The 23,482-nt window shown below is 46.8% G+C and overlaps 1 protein-coding gene across 4 annotated transcripts in view; it reads left to right on the top strand.

The window, feature by feature from the left end:
• Positions 1–1,341: 1,341 nt before the first annotated feature.
• LOC144132467 (cystatin-1-like) overlaps positions 1,342–23,482 on the top strand; it is a 34,371-nt gene continuing 12,230 nt past the window's right edge. Inside the window, exons 1-2 of one of the 4 annotated variants that reach the window (XR_013314821.1) lie at positions 1,342–1,440; positions 17,203–17,406. Coding sequence is in view for 2 of the 4 variants with exons in the window: in XM_077664898.1 (XP_077521024.1) it covers positions 3,209–3,217; positions 17,203–17,406 (213 nt within the window). In the remaining 2 variants the exon portion in view is untranslated. Of the gene's footprint in view, positions 1,441–1,463; positions 1,548–3,159; positions 3,218–17,202; positions 17,407–23,482 lie in introns of those variants that run through there. The other 3 variants (XR_013314822.1, XM_077664898.1, XM_077664899.1) reach the window with 3 other exon arrangements.

Below are 23,482 nucleotides of genomic sequence, written 5' to 3' on the forward strand. Positions count from 1 at the left end.
GATGTTCGAGATATTTGCAGGAAACATAGGTAAGTAACAATGGGCGGTAGTTGATTTCACAGGCCTGATTTGTGCATTGCAACGACTGAGCCAACTTTCCAGTCGTTTGGGAGTGAGCAGCAATACAGTTTTCACTGGAACCGTATTTTTAATATTGAGCTGTTGTATGAGACCGCGACCGAAGAAGAGCATTAGGCTCACCATCTGAACCGGGACCCTTGCAAGCACTGAGTGCTCCTATCAGGACCACTATTTCATTTAGCGTAATAATAACTGCACTAATATAACCCAAGCAAAAAGACACGCAAAAAATTCTGCTTATTCTCAAGGCATGTCAAAATCAGCAGAAATGACATAGCTGATACGTTCGCAGCACAAGCCGCTAATAAAAAAAGCGAAATCAAAAATTCTCCGCTCAAAAAATGCACGGAGTGTGTACACAGTAAACTAGTAGCTAAATGTCAGGTTGCGCAGGACAAATAGTGAAGAACTAACTACACCTGAGTAAGCCTATCGTAGCAGACAGGAAGACACAGAAACACCAAGAGTGCTTCAATGAAGTAATTTTATGCCGCCATCTCATCGGGCCTCTGACTCGTCAATTATTCTCATTAAGCCGAGTAAACAGATACGTGAAGGATGTGGAGTTCCACTCACAAAAAACATCACCTTACACACTAGATAAAATAAGCAGAAAGCAGTTTACGTTACTATAAACCAAGCACAACAATTTTAATGGCCAGGTTGCTACTGAAGGGCAATGCACCATTTGATTTTTCATGTTCTCAAAGTGCTAAAACAAACCAGTGCTCCCAAACGGGCTAATTAATATTTAAACATTTAGTACTTCCTACAAAAATCACATTAAATTATGCGTTTGCCGCATGATGGCCTTATTTGCTTTCTTGCTGTTAAACACATCAGAAGAAAGTACAAGGGGAAACTACATATATTTATCTGCAGAAATCCAACGTTGACGTTGGACATTAGAGAAATATTTGCTATTCTTGTGGCCTGTCTACGCTAGATAGGAAGAAATTTTTTGCAGGCTAGGAAAGTTTTTTTTTTTGCCAAAGCGCCAATTTGATTTGGAAGCAGACATGCATCAACGCTCTCCGTTCCTTAAGGAAGGAACATATTGGATTTAATGTGTAAATGGGCGTATTGCTTCACAAGACCACAGCTGCAGCTTCGACTATTGAGTTCACAAAAGAGTTAGAGTTTAAAGTGCAATCCTGAAATATAAATTAAAATTCTTCATTGTTTTTACAACATTTATTGCATGCGCTTTGTGCGCTTTTATAGCGGAAGAAAAGGCCTGAGACTGGGCGTTCTTTTGTCCTTCCGACGCCCTCCCTTCACCCACCGAGAATAAGCTAGCTTTGTGAGCATTTTCAGGGGCTGCCTGGACGATTTACACCAGAGAGGACAGCGGAAAGTGTGAGCATCCAGATATATACCTGTAAATAACCAAGGACAAAAACCAAGGGGTCAGAATAAGTAGAGGCTCCGATTCGAGGTTTATTTCATTCTGTATCCACAGGCAGGTATGGTAGGGTGAACTATAACGTGAAATATGTAAAATAACGGGCATAAGCTAAACCTAGGGTGCATGAGATGATGAAATAGAGAAGCTCCGAATTAATTTCTCCATGAGGTACTTTCCACCCACCAAGGGGCAAAGAAAAGCATGCGAGTTTCTTTTTTTTCGATTCGTCCCCATGAACATAGCGCGACAGCAGTTGGGCTAGCTGATAATCACAGATTTAGCAAGAGATTGTGGCTGATATACCAAGGCCATGCATCCCTACTGCGCCCTCTTCTTCAGAATTAGTTTTCCCAAATAATCTCATGGAAGGGTACTTGTGCGTAAATCGATGTTATGTGACAGCTGTTGAGAGATTACTAACCCTCCTCCTACCACAGTAACCAATCTCCGAGATGTTCCCGTAGCAGCCACTTTCCGCCTGCGTGTTCCCTCGCTCTCAATATGCCCTCTTTCTTCTCCAATGCCCATCCAAAGTATCGGCTCCGCAGTAATCAAGTTCCGATCCCGCGCTCCGCTCTGGCTATACTCTCATTAGGGGTAAGCCGCTTTCGTTCACGATAACTACCCCCGGGTTGCCTATTCTCACGCTCTAGACGTAGCCTCCGTCTTCAGCGGTTACCAATCGTGGTGTGGCTCTCTTCGGAATGAGCCTCTGGTTGCACATTCCTCAAGCTAGCCTTGCCTTCCTTCTTCCACTGTAACCAACCTCCGGTAACGCATTCGTCCGCTGTCATCAGGCTTTATGGGTTCTACCGGCAACCCGGCGGTTCCAAAGGCGACCGCTACTACTACTACTACTACTACTACTACTACTACTACTTCTACTACTACTACTACTACTAACTACAAATAATAATAATAATAATAATAATAATAATAATAATAATAATAATAATAATAATAATAATAATAATAATAATAATAGTGGTAGTAATAATAATATTGCTGCTTCTACTGCTGCTGCTCCAACTCCTGCTCCTACTGCTACTACAAATAATATTACAGCAAAGGAAAACCTCCAAACTGTCCTTAAACGCTGTAGCTGTAAGGGTCAATATTCCAGGACCAGAATAAAGATTTCGCCTGTTATTCATTGAAGAAACTTGAAAAACGTGCAAAGTACACACGTTGTTCACTGAAACATTCGAAGCGACTATTTCCATTTAAACTACGGTATTGGCGAGTTTCTGAGTAGAGGGAAAGGAAGAGGGATGTCATCGAGTGTAATCAGAGGTTTCACAGTAGTTTACAAGGCCATTGGTAACAACTCTAAGGTGTGTAATTATGTAACCGGAACTGACGATTTCGTGGAACCATGTGGGCGCAATGCTAATACGTGTGTCCGTTTCCAGAGGCCTGCTTGCTTCTGTAACCCTTTCTGTTGGAGCAGATTATCTTTCCAATTCTTTTTTCTAATACAGCAGTGCGAGAATAACCAGCTTCTAATGACGTACAATGCTTTTATGTTTGGGACATGTGTGTTCACTGACCACGTTTTTGTATTCTTTAAACCCAAAAAAAGTGTTAGCGACACCCAACTTACTAGTTCCTGTACTGGGGAACCCTTTAGGAAACGAAAACAGGTGACCGCAGTCACGAGCCGCCAAGAGTGTCTTCTTAGAAGGCTCAATCATAAATGCGTAAGACTCTTCTGGCTACATGAGCTCCGTAAGCAACGTTTGTTTCTATGCATCTCTATTTTATTAACCACTGGTTCATGGCACTAACAGCCAAAGTATTCATACGCCCTTAGTAATCCTTACATCCATTTTCAATCACGCATCGCGGCAGAAACGCCGTGCTTGCTGGCTCCCTGTGAACCGAAGGTATACCACTGCCGCTCTTTGTGATAGCCATTGTTTATTTCTTATTTGTATGCTTAATGATATCTCGAATTGCAGTGCAGGAGAAATGTTAAGATAATTTATTGAAGTCATTTTCCTGCCTCAAAAGAGGGGTGGTGGGTGATGAGAACCCCTGAAGCCCTTTGCACTTCTGATCGTTTCACGGCTCTTGGAAGAGATTTTGATACTAGTTAAAACCCCGTATACTGTGCTGGATATTAAGGGGATAGAAGAATGACGTTTAAACACCCAATGTTTTCCAGCGCTACGGAGAACTTTCTGTGTAACGTGCACAATTCTACAACAGGTTTGTACGAAACATTACAGAATAATTCTACCGAGAATTTTTCGTTCATTGTGCGCGCCCCTTTATATGTCGGCGATGCTGGAAACCATGATCAGCGATTGCACGCACACAGCCTTGATGTTTGAAATAATAATAAACATCTCACCATCCAGGCAGAAATACGAGATGCTGCTTTATTGGAGTGGCATCGTTCTCTGTTTCCCGATTCAAACTATCACTGCAAAGTGGTATGCATACAAAGTGATATGCAAGAAACTGAAAACACAGGGGTCCCATATAGTGACAAAATCTAAATACTTATATTCGGCAGTACGAAGTGTGGGCGGGTTGCTTGTCATCCAAGGGCGCACTCGCCAGAGCGTAGTTTCTTAAAATATCAGGCACATTCCTGACAGAAACTCTGTGCATTTAAGACAAATAAGTGATGTTTTACCGAGATCTCATGAGTTGGACCGCGCTACTAATGTAACGGTTTCACTGCAAGATAGAACTCAAAGCGATTTTTAATGCCTAATTAAAATTATAAATCCTACTTACTTCAAATGTGCACTGCTGAATTCTCACAATATTAGGCACGAGGATTGAATTTCTGCCATGAACACGTGTCACGGTTTCGCCAGTGCTTGGTGCATCTAAAATATTGCGAAGTGTTGTAATGCTTGTGTTGAAAGCAACCGCCACGTGGCTTTGCTAAGTGTTTTTGAGACATGTTGCGACTATATTGTTCTGGAATTGTTGTAAAAAAGCCGAAATTGTTCTAGGTTATTCGATATTTCAGCGCATAAGTTACGTGACTTGTCTTAAAACTCCTTCCTGTACTTTAAATTGCGTGCAGCGCGGAGCAACACTTAACATGTTCTTCAACGACCGCAGAGAACGCTTGCTACTATTCCTGCCACTCTGTAACTATTTCATTCCGGCCGTTGGTCAGTCCTGTGAATTGTTTATTTTGGAAGTAGTTCGCTGTATTTCTGGATACCGGACTGTCGTCACCATCACGTGACATATGGTGGATGAGCTCTGCAGGCACCAGACCTTTTCCCAACATGTCTGCAGAAGACCTGGCAATAATAGGCATCGAGACCACCTAGACCAGCGGTGAATATCGAAGCAGCCGCCGTCTACAAGGGCTCGCAACCTCAGCATCGAAGCTTACCGGAGTGCAATCGGCAGCGGAAAGAAGTTTCCACGTCCGCCATCATAGGGTCAAAGGCGCTGCTCCCGTTGCCGAGTAGAAGCGGCCGACATCATGAACCTTCAAAAGCTTCGAATGTTAAGAGTCAGAAGAATGGCAAGACAGTTATCAGCGCTTGATAACATTCAACAGGTTCCAGGATTACAATGAATCTCTTATATGTTTTCTAACGATCAGAAGAAAGCACCGGCTTCGAAATCACAGATGACCTGGTCAGTAGTTGCCACCCTTGCGCCAAAACTGAATCTACAGAATTCGCCCAACTCAAGGCCTAAATCTTGCGCCACGTAAGCACATCACCCTGCCCAGAATTCATCCACAAGCTCTAAGAACCCACCTGCATACCCCCTCCGCGCCTGCACAGTAACACCCCTCCCCCCGCCTCTAAACATCTGCAACCCCTCACTCCTGCTCCTACTCAGTACTAACAAATGCAGCAGCAAATGGTTGCTTTCTAACAACAGATCCGACAGCTCCTGGTTGCTATGCAACAACTCCAGCAAACGATGCAAGATATGTACACTACCTTCAGCACTTGCATAGACAGCCTCTTGTGTAAAAAAACACCATGTATTGACCCATCTGTTGCGCCCAGCCAAAGATGTATCTGTCTGTAATTGGAAATCAGCGAATGGGTTATTCAAGGCAGGCCGTTCAATGCCATTCATGGAGACCAATAAAGCATCGACAACGCCGCTCCACCAGCTTGAAATCTGCAGTGGGAATGGCGTTTCCCGTTCTAAGGCAGCTTCTCTTCTCTAATGTATACATTCCAGCCAAATCCCGTCAAACGTTACTTTCCTTCAAGAAGTCGGTAATGGCCCCAACAGTTCCCGGGGCTATCACATGCTCCAGCCACGTCCCGCATCCTGAATAGCCATCCTGGTCTCCAAAACCGCAGCCGCTACCGACCATCCCCTGTCGTCCTCAGTCATCGATCATCAACTCACAAAAATTATCCCGCGAAAGCCCCGTAAGCAAACCACATTTGCTCGCACTGTGTTAGCGCTCCTCAACAAAAGACACTTCATTTGGCCTCCTGATCTCAGAATGCAACCGCAAAGCCCAGCGTAATTATCTCGTGGTGCTTGGCGGCTTTATTCACCGCAATATTATGGCATCGACCCAGGCTATCAGTGAAAACCATCAATAACACATGCGAACGCTCCAACACACTGTGGCAAATCCCGCAATCGTCCCCACTTCTGGGAGGCCCGCTACTGCTTTCTGAAGAGATGCGGCCTACAGCAACATAACCGATTCCTCAAAAAGCACTTCGCACAACTTTTCCTACAAGCTAAGGACGGCGCGAAAAAATATTTTAGCTAAAATTCGTATCACTTTTACAATTCTTTCCTTGGCACCCTGAATATTTCCAAAACATGGACCATACTCCGTAGCCTCCTATATCCTGAAGCTACGGAGGCCTCTACAAGTACAACATTACAAGCAGTGGTCCATCACGTCACCGGGACTCGCCAGGAACTTGACACGCTCCATACTCAATACTTCGGTACTCACCTGGCACCCACCTCGTCTATCCCGTACAGCGGCCACCCCAACCCGGAACTAGACGTGCCCATCACAACTCATATTTTATTCTTCATCACAAATCATTCTTCAGCCATACTGCCAGAGAGTGGAACAGCTTGTTAATGGGAACTGTTCTACTTGACACCCCTGACCGCTTCAAGGCATCAATCGAACTAAACACTTAATACATATGTGAACCCACCCCTCATGTAATGCCCCTTGCGGGCGTTCGAGGTAAAAATCAATAAATACGAGGTATCCGCAGCCGCTTGCGCAATTTCTTCTGCCCCAGGAGACGACAAAATCATTAACACAGTGCTATGCGACCTCTCTATTGACTCCCTTCAGGCCCTCACCCATTTCGTCAATGATGTATCGTGGACCTAAGGAACACTAGCCCTTCATACAAGAATGCTGGAGTGATATTTATCACCAAGCACAACAGACCACTCTCCGTCTCTGCTATCAGTCCCCTATCGCACGTATCGACAGATCGTCGGAATACGCCTGTAAACTTATACATTGAACAACACAGCCTTTTTGGATTATTTTTGCTTGTTTTTTTTTTGCCCAGTTTTATTCACGTCCGACGGCTTTCTTCTCCTGTAACATGGAGTCCTTACTGCCACAGCCCCCGACGAAGAACGCCTCCTTACGCTTCATATTATGGGCGCCTTTTACATCATTTCGCACTCTTCCATCTTAGTAGGTCCCATTGAGATACACTGCTGCTCCCAAACTTTCGAATATGTCTCGGCCTTGCTCACTTCCACAGCAGTTACGACATGCATCCCATCGACTGGACCATCGTCATACATTGGAACACCTGAGAAGAGCATTCCAGAAGGTGCCTTCATATCACGCTCCTATTAGGCGTAGTCATTGCTCGTTTCTCATATCAGCTCTCTACCCTCTACGACATCGCATTTACCATCTATGTGAATGAAATTACCTTGTGGGCAATCTGAGGTTTCTTCACCGGCAAAGAGTAAGAACTAAAAACAGCCTGTAGTGTGGTCGAACATTTGGTCATTGCCAGCGGTACGCACTGCGCTCCGGGAAATCGGTAATCATCCGTATTCACAGTTGTGATCCGGAGATTCCAGGATCCGTCACCGAGAGGGCCGATTAGCAGGTCCGTATTCACGCAGAGAGGTAAGCTTGAGAGAAGATGGATCTCGAACGTCTAGCCACGTTAGGCGCGCAATGGGGTTTCTCGGGTAAAGAGCTTGTTGTGATATGGGGGGAGACAAACCTTTCGCCCCGCCCGCACTCCCACTCCGCGGATGCAGCGTTCCCCTCACAAACCGCAGAGGGGTTCGCGCTCGAGGGACAAAGAGAAGCGACGACAATAGCGTTAACGCTCATACGCTATTTATTACAGTTGCAATTATTACAAAGAGCGCGCCGCCTAGCTACAAAACATCAACGAGGCATTCCTCGGAAATAGAAGGCTATGTAACAAGGACTTCCGACTTACCGGCTGGGGCAGGGGCGCGACTTCGGAGGTACCGGCGGCGGACGTTTGTATGCGCCGATAATGGCGGCCGGGTTTTCCCGTGCGCGCCGCATTCTTGGGGCAAGCCATTCCCTAGCATTTTCAGGGGAAGGTACCGAGAGCGCGCGTTTGCTGCGCGCGCTTCGCTGCCTCGAACGAGAAGTCCAGTGGCAAGGCACAACGGAACCCCCGTGCGCCTGCCGCAGAAGGTGACGAGAGCGTGCGGCTGCAACCGCTCGTGACACTGGCCGGATCCCGAAGAGACTCTGTCCGGTCCCGCAGAATTCCGCGTAACCTACGAGGAGGCGCTCCCGTCGCCGTTCCCTTTCCCCCATGAGGGAGACTTCCTCCTCGCCCAACCGGTGCGATCCCGACGGCCGACGATGAAGATGGTCCGCATCGAAATGGAAGGGGGGGGGGGGGGAAGAGAGGTTTCCACAAGCTGAGACAGTGGGTAGACAATGAATGCGCAACGCAGAAGGCGGAACGGGCTGCGGAAAGAGCGGAAAGTCGGGCAGCCGCTGCAAGGGAGAGAGAGAGATTCTGGAGTTGAAACTCAGCGAGGAAAGTCTGGGAGCCACTGCGGGAGAGAAATAGATTCTGGATCTGAAACTCAGACTCCAAGAAGGACTCAGGAGTAACAAGACCGCTTCTGTCGAAACTCAGCGTCGAATCAAGGCCTTTGAATTAACCCGCTAAAACTGTTACCGTTGTTCGATGAACGATCGGATGATTTGCATGCATACTTGAAACGTTTTTAGCGCGTGGCAGCTGGACAGGACTGGCCTCAAGAGAAATGGGCTTTGGCCGTATGCATGTGCCACACAGGCGAGGCCTTAACTGTGATTGGCCGAATGACTGCCGCAGAGTGTTTAGATTATCAGAAAGTAAAGATAACGCTCCTGCAGCGATTTAGATTTACTGGTCAGGGTTACAACGAAAAACTTCGGAGGGCTCCAGCCGAGGATGCCGAGACAGGGAAACAGCTAGCAGCCAGGCTTTCTGGTTACTACGACCATTGGATTTAAATAGCGAATGTTTAAAAGATAGTTCTAGGCCTGCAGGGCCATATGAACGCCGAGCAGTTCCTTCGATGCTGCCATTCGAAGATCGTTGTCTTCTCGAAAGAACGGAAGTGCAAGACACTTGATGGAGTGGCCAACGCACCTGATCACTTCCTCGAAGCACAGCAATTTTCTAATCTCGGAAAAGTGCTTGATGTAGCGAAATAACTCTGTAGGATCTCTGCTGATCAGCTGAAAAGGGCACAATAAAGGTGCATGTTGTGCAATCGTCCGGGGCATCGGGCTTCCGATTGTCGCAGCTCCACTGAAGAGGCGCCCAGGTGGAGTGCTTGCGGCAAGATCGGGCACAGTGCGGCGAATTGCAGAAGTCGGCCCCCGGAGAAAGAGCAGAGTGCCGCCTGCCATGTTACTCCTGCTCTCAGACCTGGTCTGCTTGCCAGCACTAAAAAGCGAAAACATGCAGCACAAAAAGGCTCCGCTCCTAGAGGTCGTGACCAAAACACGGGGAACGCGCTTCAGCCTGCAATGGGACGGATGCCAGTTGCGGAAGGAATAGCGGCAGGAAAACTCGTTCGCGTTCTTCGAGATACGGGCAGTAATGCTCCCGTTATCCGCCGGAGTTTGGTTCCGAAGAACTGCTTCACCGGACACACAGGGACACTATATATCCTGAATGGTACCGTCACCCAACTAGCCGGCGCAAGAGTGCAGGTGCATACGCCATACTTCTCTGGCGAGGTGACAGCACTTTGCATAAAACGTCCCTTGTATAACCTCGTGCTCGGAAACATCCCAGGTGTCAGGGAACTACATATTCCGAACCTTGACTTGATTGATGAACGCGTATGCTAGCGAGCATGAATCGGCGCGAGTTCCCCAGGAACATCTCCCGCCTGCAAAATTGGAGCGTTGAGTTACCGCGGCGGCCAAGACAGAAGAGGACAAGTTATCCCGTTGCATGCGCCAGTAATCCAGTGTTGTGACGTCACAAAAGACCACTTAGCTGAAGAGCAGCAGAAGGATGCAACACTCAAACGGCTGCTCTCTAAAATCAATCAGGAGTTTACATCCGGTAAGAGTCATAGATACTTCTTCCGTAAAGAAGAAAATATTCTCTACCAACATTACACCATGTCGAATGTCAGGAACTTCAAACAGGCTGTTGTACCCGTAAAGACAACAGCGCAAATTCTACAGATTGCCCATGAAAGCAGTGGTAGAATAGTCACCATAATTAAAAAATAAAGCAAATTTATCAATCATGCGTTTTGTTATAGGCCAAATGAGACGAAGTGAAAAACCTGTGCCCCATTTGTCTCCAGAAAATGCAATAAAAAGGCAGTAACAACGACAAACTCAGCGTGAAGCGGGAGGTCCCGCTTTGAGGGATGCCGACATGTTTGGGGTGTAACGGCGAAGCAGAAGGAGCAGATTCTGTCTTTCGTCATTCAGTTAGTCATATTAAGGCCAAAGACTAAGCATTTGATCCGGGCTGCTATATTGCTCCCACGGGACTAATTTTGGCTAAGAGTGTACGGGTGGTAAAGTTACCATTGCCCTATGTCCTTTTCTTTGTATCTTCAAATTGGTTTGGTTTGGTTTATGGGGGTTTAACGTCCCAAAGCGACTCAGGCCATGAGGGACGCCTAGTGGAGGGCTCCGGAGATTTCGACAACCTGGGGATAAGCCTGTTATTTCGAAGTGGTTCACGCAGGGGCTTATTATTTTTCCATCTTTTTAGGTTGCCCCAACCTAATATATGTCCCCCATACACCGATACATCTTGCACGGTAGCGCAACACTCGCCAAGAGGTGGCTGACCTTCTAGTAAAACCTACGCATACACCACTGATACATTCTATGGTCGTCCGGAAACAGCATCACCCAACCTAGGTTGGATTCTTTTCCCCAGTAACTACTCGGGCACCCCTATTTTAGTTCGCGGAGACTTCAACGGCGCTCACACTTTGGATTCTTCCAGGGGTGCTCACATTCATAACACATTTCTAGATCACTCATTTTAGCAACTAAATCAACCGCAAACTTCAACGCGCTCACGGGGTGGTCTGTATTCATCTGATTTCTCTTGGTGGTTAGGCCCCGGCAACCCTCGTTGGACTGTCGAACCAGGTACTTGGGGCAGTGATCACAGCAAAATCTTTATCGCCAGCACATCTTGGCCTCTCCGGAAAATACGACACAGTGTACGCTTTTTATTGTGGGACTCCGTTCGCCCAGAGATCCGGTTGTCTACATTGAACCTTTTGTAACTGGGTGTATACTTGGGACTAGAGATCTAAGGGAATGACGAGAACCATTTCCGTTCATTAGAGTTACAGTTGCGCCGATGAAGCAGATCATCACAAATGGCAAAATCTGAAGCTTCGCAACGAAGGGCGCGGAACGCTGGAGCCCAAGATGCGTTGGAGAGAAAGTCAAGAAGCGAGGCAATCTATTGATATTTACGCTGTTCAGAAGGCATGTCACAGGTGGTGAGCAAGGCGCACCGGATTCGAGGGCCGAGAGGCTGGCAAGCTCGGCCGATATCTGAGAGCGGGAGAGGACATCAGCGTCCTGATGCTTGCGGCCCGGCCGATATACGACACGTATGTTATATTCTTGTAGACGGACAGCCCATCTAGTCAAGAGACCAGAGGAATTTTTTAGCGAAGGAAGCCAACCTAGGGCATGGAGGTCGGTGACCATGTCAAAAGTACGGCCATAGAGATAAGCTTGACACTTGCCAAGGGCCCAGACAATGGCCAAGCACTCTTTTTTCGTCACGTAGTACTTGGATTCGCCTTTCGTGACGGCGCGGCTGGCGTAAGCAAACACATATTCCTCGAATCCAGACTTGCGTTTGGCGAGCACAGCCCCGAGGCCAATCCCACTGGTGTCCGTGTGCACTTCGATTGAGGCTTGCAGGTCGAAGTGATAGAAGATGGGTAGTGTGGTGTGGAGACTGCGCAGGGTGTTGTAGGCGTTGTCGCAGGCAGGGGAGCAAATCGAAAAATCTACGTTGCTGCTCAGAAGCTGAGTTAAAGGGGAAAAAATGGCCGCAAAGTTGCGAATAATACGTCCAAAATAAGAACAGAGGCCTAGGAAGCTGCGCAGTTCCTTTGGCGGTTTCGGGCGTCCGCCCTCCTTTCACACAACGTGGCTTAAAATTGTGAGTACATCAGCAGCAGATCAACACTTTTTCCCTACCTTTCCCTCCATATGGCGGGTTAAGACGTGCTTGAGCCGGGACAGATGAGTCGCAAAGTCGAGCGCAAAGATCACGATGGCGTCGAGATAACAGATGCACGACTTCCATCATGCACACGAAAGCAGCCGGAGCATTAAAGAGGCCAAAAGGCATGACGTTAAATACATACACGCCATCAGCGGTCACAGATGCGGTTTTAGGGAGATCGTCGCCTGCCATGGGGGCCTGGCAATACCCAGACCTATAAATCGACTGAAGAGAAGAGTTCCGCTCCTTGAAGGCAGTCCAGACCATCATCAATGCGTGGAAGAGGGTGAACGCCCTTTAGTATGATCTTATTCGGGCGGCGGTAATCAACGCAGAAACAAAGAGAGCCGACTTGTTCACAAGTACCACGGGTGAGGCGCAGGGACTGCGTGAGGCCTGCTATCACGCCGCTGTGAAGCATGGTGTCAACTTGGTCTTGAATAAGTTGGCGCTCACTAGCGGAGACACGATATGGGCGCTGACACAGAAGGGCGTAGACACCAGTGTCGATGTGATGGGCGACAGTCGACGTGCGCGTCAAAGCGAGTTGGTGTGAGTCGAAAGAGGAAAGAAATCGATGAAGCAGCGCGAGAAGTTGAGTGCGTGGCGGCTCAGGGAGGGAGCCGTCGATAAAGGGAAGGAAAACGTCTGGAGACGAAGTGTCAAAAGAAGAACCCGGCGGGCTGAGGGCATCTACGTCGAGGGACGGCGAATCGTCAGTCTCATCGTGACAGAGAATAAAATAAATGATATGAACGGTACCGAGGCACTCACGGCGACCTACAGCGGAAGGATGTGTAAACGAATTGGTCACAAACAACGTGTTAAGGCCAGCTGAAGATCAGAAGATCACATTCGTGAGCTTCATGCTGTCGTCCCACCGGTTATGAGCGCTCACCCATTCGTATGAGGACATCCAGTCCTCCACGTCGTGGTCGTCCATGTCGCTGGAGACGGCAGGGTCGTGCTGGCGGGGCGCACCATGACAGACAACGGGCGCCGTCGAAGAGTTGGTTGGCTGGTTGGCCTCGGTTGGCATGGTTGTAGCGAGGGTACACGTTCGCAGCTCCAGGGTAGAATTCCGCAAACCACAGAAATGAAAGGGGCTTCATTCTAAGGTGAAGACCTTCTTCGAAGGCTGGGTGGAACAGGCAACGACAGGTTCGGGCCTAAAACAGTTGACGCTCTAGTTTCCCAGCGCGTGCCTGCTCTGCCGCAGCTGCCGATCACCTTCCGCGTAATATATATATATATATATATATATATATATATATATATATATATATATATATATATATATATATATATATATATATATATATATATATATATACATACATATATATATATATATATATATATATATATATATATATATATATATATATATATATATATATATATATATATATATATATATATATGTGTGTGTGTGTGTGTGTGTGTGTGTGTGTGTGTGTGTGTGTGTGTGTGTGTGTGTGTGTGTGTGTGTGTGCGCGCGCGCCAATAGTCGCCGCAACCAAGGTGCATAGAGGAACGTTATTTTTTTAATGTGTTATGCTTATCAGTGGGATAATAATACTTAGATTAATAAATCGCTTGAAGAAAATTACTTATAAAGCAGCAGAAAAAACAACCATGCCGCCGGTGGGTTCCACGTCACGCTCGCTGTATTACAGGACATGCTACATCCGCCGCTATGGTCGAGGGTGGCGCTGGTAAACACTATCAAGGTTTGCTTACACAAAATAAGCATAAATACCCACGAGAGCAGCATATTGGACAGCCATCGCTGTAGCTCAGTTGGTAAGAGCACCGGACGCGATATTCGGAGGCCGTGGGTTCGGATCCCACCGGCGGCATGGTTGTTTTTTCTGCTGGTTTATAAGTAATTTGCTTTAAAAAAACAATTGATTGGCATTAGAAATGAAAAAAAAAAAGAAAAACATTCCCCTATGCACCTTGGTTTCGGTGACTGTTGGCTTCCTTAATATATATATATATATATATATATATATATATATATATATATATATATATATATATATATATATATATATATATATATTCCCACAAAACTGCCACAAAACTGGGTTCAGGCAAACAAACAATCACATAACGGCTAAATGATAGGAATAGTCACTATAAGCTCTGGCCCACTAAAAATACCTGACACTGCAAGAAGAGTACTATGGTCTCCAGAGATGCCTAAGGCCATTTGTACGCTCACTGTTGCTGCTGAGTTCAAGCGAGGTTGTAGGAGAGGCCATACATTCTCTTATCTGCCCTGTCTGAATCTATCTTGGCCTGGTAGTAAGGGCTACGTTTACCCATGTCCTGCTTCCACCCCAATAGAGGCTACTGCTTCCGTTCCATAAAAGCATCAGTTGTGTGCTTGAAAGATTCTTTTCCCTGGCTTTTACCTTCCGTCGGAATTATGATTTTCGAACAAAGCGCATGCTACATCATGCATCCATGCACCCCCGCCTAAGGCGCTACTGGCGCCAAGCACATCAACGAAATACATTTATACAAATACTATTCAGATATGCGTTGCTTATTAATGAGATTTCTTAATATTCCTTTATCAAAGCTCTAATCTGATACATGTTTTAACAATAAGTAGATTTACAAGCACAAGTGTAGTCCTACGCAAGAATCATTCAGTCCTGATTCCGAAAGGTACTACTCTTGAACAACCGACCTTTCTAGACAGTTACAAGCATTTAACAAATGGAGTATACAAACCTTTCAACTGATATTTAAACAAAACTGCCTTCAACAGGTGTTTTAGACAGAGGGGAGATGGAATTCTTGACAACACAAAACCATGTGAACAGGGGCAGAACGAAGCCTTAAGGTGTTTAGCCGACATTTCGACATAAGGAATTGTCATCGGTTGAACGAAGTGTTCATCATTGGAGCGTGTTAAATAGGACGTACACTCTGAGGAGGAAGCCTCGGTGAAGAGAATGAAGGTGCGATGTGGGAAAGGTGTTGACAAGGCTGCCATGAACTTGGAATTTTGTCCAGGCTGGATGGTTGGAGAAGAGCTTTAGACCGATTGTCCTAGAAAACTCCAATAAAGAAAAATTCCGGCTGAGTATAATGATATATTGGGGGTGGAGAAATAGGCAACGTGAACATTTAAGGATGTGTGTCCAGGCAAGAGGATCTGTGACCGGAAACAGTGTGGACATAAACTGGTTTGTTCTAGAAAGCTGGAAAATAAAATTGACATGCATTGGCGTGCACTGTTAGCTCTCATTTGTCCTCGGTATATGTGTCGTTCGACTGCCCCCTTCAGAGCTGGTGCATAGAATAAGGTCAATGTTATTGCGAGGATAGGGAAGGATTTCTTCTAATTCCTAAAGCATGTCGCAACATCCATGTTGCCCGAAAGCAGGTTGAGCACGACAGCAGCCCTATCAGTTTCTGCGCAATCATGCTATCGAGAACGCATTGACCACACGGACACTTTCCATTTTTGTGTGCTATTTGGCGCTGCGTGCATCATAAATCCCTTGGCGTGCACAAGAGCGCAAACAAATATTCTTTGTCGTCGCAGTTCGACAGGGTGACCGCAATGAGTGTAGTGAAATGAGACCTAGCCCCCAGTCATGAAGGAAGCAAAGCAGGATAGGCCTTATCAGCCAAAGCTCAGCTACAGTCAGTGCCGATTGTTTAGCGTTTTCTGTCCATGGCAGCGCTGGTGTTCTATGCACAACAATGACGTAGTTTTGGCAACGACGCCTGCATTAAACCAGGTGTCGCTGCCGACCGTTGTTACAGTTAGGAAGAGGCGCTCTTATCTCCCCTATCCGCTCACACGTTGAGCACAGGTTGGGATATGAAGAAAAGAACGAATGGACACAGAGGCGCTGCATCAACAAACCTTTGTTACGAGTGCATCACACAAATAACAGCAAATAAACGGCACGAGGAAGACAAAAACGAACACAAAAAAGCCACACGTGCCACAAGCACAGTTCCCCATAATATCTGATCCACCACGATATTCAGCTCTTTATCCAGCAACGAAACAAATGGAGAGTTCACACAGTTAGTGGAACATTGATGAATGTCTGCTGCCTCAACGATGTCTCGTGTCAGCTGATTCTACTGCAAACAGATGATTTTCCAATGCACAACCTCTGGCCTGCAACAACTGTAAGGATGCCAGTGCAATGCAGTGATATTATGCGCCTTCGTTCAACATGAAATCAAGATCAGCTAGTCCCACATTTAAGCACTTGCCTGTTGCTGTTATTTTGTTTAGCTTATCAGTTTGTTGGGGCCGAGAACACGACTGAGATGTTAGATCAGTATGCTATCTTTGTGAGAGCGTGGAAAAGCCACTGTATACGATGGATAACAGCCAGCTTTTGCTTTTCATATAACACTGTTTTGAAAACCTGCCGATTTCAGACGAGGCACACTCAAGTTAAACTTTTTGCAGGACTTCTCCAGCGCATCCCTAGTGACTTCCTACCCTGCATTAAACCAACCAGTTTCAATAAGGCATAAAAACTGGTACAAACCTTCATGCTTTGATAGTGCGCCATTTTATATGCCAGAGCCCTTATTTATTTATTTATTTATTTATTTATTTATTTATTTATTTATTTGCTTGTTTGTTCGTTTGTTTGTTTGTTTGTTTGTGTGTTTATTTATTTATTTCAGCAGGATAGCTACAGCGCCCAGACGGGTATAATTGAAGTGGGCAGAGATATCCATAAAAATGGGAGTCAGCGAGAATGTTGACATAAAGAACTCTCCTCGACTGTTTCCTTCCACCACACCCCACATGACCCACCGTGGTGTCCTAGTAATTGCGACGAACGTGATACGCGAACCCTTTGGCACCTTAATCACGAAAGAGGGTCAGGAGACGCCTTTCACTCAGCGCACAACGAGAAATACCTCTAAGGATTAGCTTCCTGCCTATACCTTACAATACTAATGTGGTTGCGGCATGTTAAACGGCATTTCATGGGTCGTGTTTTTTTTCTGCAGAGCATGCTTTCGACAACATTACTGATCTTTGCTGCCTGCGCCGGTGTATCCAAGGTTGAAGAAATGCAAGGAGCACCTTCGAATGTTAGTCCCTACAGTGATCCGAAATACTATCATCTTGCGGAGTATGCTCTGTCAGAACGGCCTCTGAAAGTCAACTCGAGATATGTCACTGTGTTGGAACTGACAAGCGCATCAAAACAGGTAAGTGCCTCATGAGATATGCACCTAAGCCTCTATGAGAGTTCAATGCTCGAGTCTCTACCCGAAGAAATGTTGTGCAAAACTCAGTGGCGCCGCCGAACTCACTCGGCTGCTCAGCATACCATCAGCTCTCGACAAAACATCATTAAACGAGCATGCATGTTGCAGATGTGATAACATATTTAACCGCTTTCCACATGCTGTGTAGGGTGAGACTAAAGCTAGGATGGAATGGCCCCACTGTTTAATAAATCCGACAGAGTGCTGAGTGCTCTACGCATTCTCTGAAGCTGGTGCTGCCTTATTGTAGGTATGTTCCCTCAACGGGAAGCACGTGGTCCACCAGCACTGCCACATACATATCAGTGAAAGGACTAAACCGTAAAATAAAAAAAACAAACATAAATATGGCCAGACAAACAGTCAAATCTTCTAATTCTTTCATCACCCCTAGCTTTGAGAGGCTTAGGAATTTTAGCTCTAATATTCCCCATTCACCACCCTGAACTAGGCAAGTGATTCATATTCGGTTTTTTATTTGCATATTCTCCTTCGTTCACTTTTTTCTGTTTCTTTGCTCAAGTTTGCTAAGTAAACAGGTTCTCATCAGCACCACACAATGTTTAATACCACAGCATTAGGAGCGCCCCAAAGGCAAATTCTGTCCGGTGGCTTTGACGCCTGTGTGAAGTCTGTACCTGATGCGCGTTGTTTAGGAGGGTTTGCCTTTCTCCGCACGCCAGCTGGCAGCGGTTTCCTCTGTACCCGAGCATCTCCCCTACTCCAATCCATTGTTTGTGGAGAGGCGAGACGCAAGATAAAGAAGAACCCAAGAAAAACCAAAATGACAAAGAAGAAAATTGCTCAGACGAGAGCAAGAGCTATGGCTTTTAGGATAGCTCGGGAAGAGCATTCTGGATTTGACAGACACTACCGGTTGGTGTGTTTGGAACAGTCACTTCATAGTGCAGTGTCGCAGTGATTGAGCCGTGCTCAACTGCGCTGATAGTGTGTACACGGACTTGTCTAAATCTAACGATGATAAAGAAATTGTGTAGTGCCTGGTGGGAACGGAAATAGAATAAGAATTTGTGTTAAATGGCGATTGCAGGATTACGAACTCCGAATTGGTAAATAGCTATAATTAGAACTTAATCAGAGCCGGAATGGAATGGCGATTCGAAAGATGTCACCGCATTTCCTTTGTATCATTAAAATTCATCGCTACTTGTTTTTTTTTTGTTCTTACAACGCTCATAGAAACCGTATAGCATGAGTCGAATGTCTTGGAGGAGACAACAACACGTTTATTGTTTCTTAACACCCTCTTTCCAACACTCCCTTAAACCTAGAAAATATGACAACTTTTTACAGCATTCGTATGCACTGCGAAAACACGGCACAAGGTGACAGGTGCTGCGAACGGTAAAATTTGTGCAATCTAGGTTGGGCTCAGACAGACAGACAAACAAACGTTAAAGTTATTTGCTCGGGTCAGAACCACTGGATGGATGCTTTTGTACAATTAAGTTTGATTTGTTGTTTTGTCTCGGACTGTAGACAGCAGTGGCGGCGAGGCGCACGTGCAGTGACATAAAAATGGACGTCTTGACGCAGGAGTAATCCTTTTTTTGTGGGAGGCCTCACGCGAGTGCCGCCGTAGACTTCGTCGTGCCGTGGTTGAATTGAATACACATATATAGTGGACGCAGCGATAACAGTACCGCTTCGCGCAAATAAGGCGTGTGTATCGCTCTACCATCGATAAGCGAGATCCGCCGTGAATCCCATCCCCGTCGCCTGCGTATATTAGCGAAACACTGCACCTCCCACTTGCATCAATTGTCCAAGGAGTAAATGAAATCATTCTGTGCACCGTTCTTGCTCTGCAGTTATTAGAGCGAAAGCTCTACATCTGCCGTACAAAGCTGAGGATCATGTGGCTATGAAATTTGACCTTCAAACCTGGAGGAGCGGAGGCTTGTCTGACGTCATGTCACGTGACTCGCCACAGCTGCGCGCGTTGAGCTGACTACCCTCGCTCGCCTCGCAAGAATCGAATCACGTGACTGGTTGCGCCTAACCACAGCGGCGTATGCGGAGCCAACGGCACACTCGCAACAGCCGGAAATCGCGTGGCGTGCTTTCTCTATATAAGAGCGTGTGACGTGTGCTTACCGTCGTTTGCTAAGGATCAGCCTTCTTGAACCATAGCACATTTTGTTTCAAGGCACGGCCAGCAAAACAATTAGGAATTTAATTCCTTGCAGTGCCAAGCATTTGTTTCGAAATGTGAGATACTTTTTTTGTTTTCACTTAAAACACGATCCACCAAAACGCCGCATTCTGTGGACCACTGTCCATCATCACTGTCCATACCTTGTCCGGAACCAGCATAAAGGAACATAAATAAGACAAAAATATTTCAATAAAATAGCGCATGCAATACATAACCAGCGCTACCCAAGCGTGTAGTCTCCGTTTGCTTTGAGCCTCAGACCTCGAATGATTTTTTTTCTATTTAATCAGGCTCACCTTCGTAGTCTTTGGCACATTTCTTTCGCGGCATTACTGCGACATAAAAGCAAGAGGCACTAACGCATTGGCTGACTGTGATATCAAGACGACTGCGTGCATACCGCATGATGCTGGGCGGCGATGACAACCCGTATTCTTTATTTTCATTGAGGGTTCAAGAGAAAATATGACCGACAATCCAAGTGTAGAAAAACTTCTTAGTTACAATCCATGCATAGAAGCAGTAGACTGCGCAAGAGAAACAATACAAGTACAGAAATTATGGCAATAAAAAAATTATGCCGCCAACATCTGGAAGACGTTGAAGTAACGAGTGTTAGCGGTGCGGTAGCGCAATCTATCATCCATGCGATATACTACCACGTGATTAAAGAACTGTCACGGATCTCCCTGGAGAACACTCGGACTGAAAGAATGGACTAGGCGACAGGTGTACCCACACAGATGCATATTTAATACACCCTACGTGACACACACACTAGCACTCAAAACTAACAAAGCTAACACAAAACACAGACTATAAATACACACGACCTGGGAACACTGCTACCAGCGTCTGCTACTGGCGTTCTACTGTTAGTGGTCGGCGTTCGTGCCCACAATTGGTTCGGTGCGGCTGCGGCGTTGTATGGGTCCAGTAGCCGGAGTCGAGGCGGCGTTCGGCGTGCTTGGGTTGGCGTCACTGGCGGCGTCGTTGGCTGCGTCGTACAAGCTCCCGGTCCAAGCGCCCGTGGAGTTGATGCCGGTGACGTTGGCGTTGGGGGAACCACCCGGATGGGACGCAACAGCGCTGGAGGCACCCCTGGCAGTAGCAGGTGGTAGCGTCCTAAGCTAGCTCCCGGGAACGGGCTCAGGAACGGCAGGAAGTCCACGATGCGAAGCCGTAGAACTCGAGCTCACCAGAGCAGTAGCCGGCGTCGCTCTCTTCCAGCCGAAGCGTCCCTGACCCGCCGGAGCCTCCGCTTCTCTGTTCTCCCTGTTCTCCTCTCCCCTCCCCCCGTGCCTCGCTCTCTCTCTCGCCCTTTTATAGCCTTGGCGTTAGTCCACGCAAGCCTTGTCGTCGTGTTCTCCTTCTTCTCTTCTCCACCAATTATCTCTCTACACCTCACCGAATGCTTCTTCACCATTCATCTCTCTCCACCTCACCGAATGCTTCATCTTTAGTCTTCGGTTAATCCACGTCGTCTTGTTCACACCTCTTTCCTTCATAATTTTATTTCAGACTCCCTATTAGATGTGACAAGGGCCCCCTCTCTCAAGAATTGTTCTATGAAAAACTTCTCACGTCATGGTCACCTTCAAGCCATCCAGCCAACCGACTATCTTCTGTGGTGATTCCTGACTTAGCACACAGTACACCGCAGATGTCCAGCACACACCAAAAGCACACCACTAACACAGCACAGCAAACTGCATTTTCGGAACATTAACACACCACTGTCGTTGTTCGTACACAGTCCTTAACAAACATGTTGATGTCCACAACACACTCCCAAGTATAATCACATAACAACCGCAACAACAACATCAACAACAACAATTACAAGATTCATCCCAAAGATCCCTGCACAGCAACAACAAGATACATCCCAGAAATACCTAGAGCTGTTTAGTGGGTTCTATTTGTATGCAGGTCTAATTTGTAACATATGACCTCCGTTTTGCCTGGCCTATCCGAAAACATCTCCCCCTTGATTTGGAGTAGAGCTGTGATCGTATGCCTTCATTCACATTGGGCTTCATTAGTGCCTCATCCCCTCCTGCATTTTTCTTCCCACTGCACATGGGTACCTCGGCCCCATCACCCTTACCGAACATGCTACCTTGGGGCATATGATACGGGTCCTCTCCGTATTTTTTCAACATATTTACATGGAAAACCTTCCTAGTGTTATTTATCAATAACTCATAATACATGTCGTTTTTCTTCTCTGTCACAAGGCAAGGGCCCTTCCACTGCATCAGTAGCTTATTATGATCCGTGGGAAGTAAGATGAGAACCTTGTCGCCTGGATTCAGATTCCTGTGAGTGGCCTTCTTGTCATAGTAGCCCTTATATCGTTCACGCGCCCTTTCCGGTCCTTGATGTGCCAGCCTACATGTTTCCTCCAACTTGTCCCGCAACTCAAGAACGTATGAGCGTGTTGCCTTGAGATCTGATGCAATCTCCTTATTAGCCCACAGCTCCTTCAGTATTGTAAGTGGACTTCTAGCGGTTCTCCCATACAACATCTCGAAGGGCGAGAAACCATGACTCGCTTGCGGTACTTCGCGGTAACCGAACAATACAGCTGAGAGATATCTATCCCAATCAGTAGGTCTCTCCTGGCACATTTTCTTGACCATATTTTTGAGGGTGCCGTTGAACCGCTCTACGAGCCCATTACACATGGGATGGTAAGGCGTCGTCGGTAACTGCCTTACAGACAAAAGGCGGTTAACCTCCCTCATTGAAGTGAAGTTCGAGCCCCGGTCACTGAAAATTTCCCTCGGGAACCCATAACACGAAAACATTTCCACAAGACCCTTCGCCCCTTGGATACTGTCAATTGTCCTCAACGGAATAGCGCCAGGATAACGAGTGGCCACGAAAACCAGAGTAGGCACATAAATGCCTTTGGGGGATACTGGAGAGATTGGCCCCACAATGTCAACAGCCACTTGTTGAAACGATAGGTCGATAGCTGGGATCTTGCCCAGAGGTACGGGACGAACTCTTCCCTTCAGAACTGTGCGCTGGCACACGTCACATGAGCGAACAAAGCGCTTAACGTCACTCTGAACACCCGGCCGAAAGAACTCCTCGGTGATCCTAGAAACCTTTTTTAACACCCTGGCGTCCGGCCATAATGACGCCACGTACTAAGCGTAACACGGTCTCTCTCATATCTTTCGGTAACACCAGCTCTTAGACCCGCCTTCCTGAGCTAAATATCCATTCTCTGTACAGAAGACCGTTTACCAATTGATATTCGAATGACGTACGACTCCTCTTCCTTTTCACTTTTTCCACGAGTCTTTCGAAGCAGGCCTTCAATCTCGGGACTTCTGTTTGCCCAATTGCATTTCGCCCGGTGTTACGCTCAGGCACATCGTAACGGAAGTAGAGAGCGGACGCTGCGTTGCTCGGGCTGTCGCTTGAGCCCTTCTCTCCACGGCCGACGAGAAACTGACTGCCCATCACCCGCCTGAGCTGTCGAGGGCCTTTCCTTTTTTCGATGTTCTTGAACGTCGATCATCATCCACTCGGGATCGGGGTCCTCAACAGTTCTTGCACCCGTAATGTTTCCCAAGATGAGATCGTAGATGGGTTGCTGTACGCATTTTTCGCCACCGCGGTGGCTGAGTGGTTATGGCGCTCGGCTGCTGGCCCGAAAGACGCGGGTTCGATCCTGGCCGCGGCGGTCGAATTTCGGTGGAGGCGAAATTCTAGAGGCCCGTGTAGTGCGCGATGTCAGTCCACGTTAAGGAACACCAGGTGGTCGAAATTCCCGGAGCCCTTCACTACGGCGTCTCTCAGAGCCTGAGTCGCTTTAGG

The sequence above is a fragment of the Amblyomma americanum genome, chromosome 5 (assembly GCF_052857255.1).
Source record: "Amblyomma americanum isolate KBUSLIRL-KWMA chromosome 5, ASM5285725v1, whole genome shotgun sequence".
In the NCBI taxonomy this organism is placed as follows: Eukaryota; Metazoa; Arthropoda; class Arachnida; order Ixodida; family Ixodidae; genus Amblyomma; species Amblyomma americanum.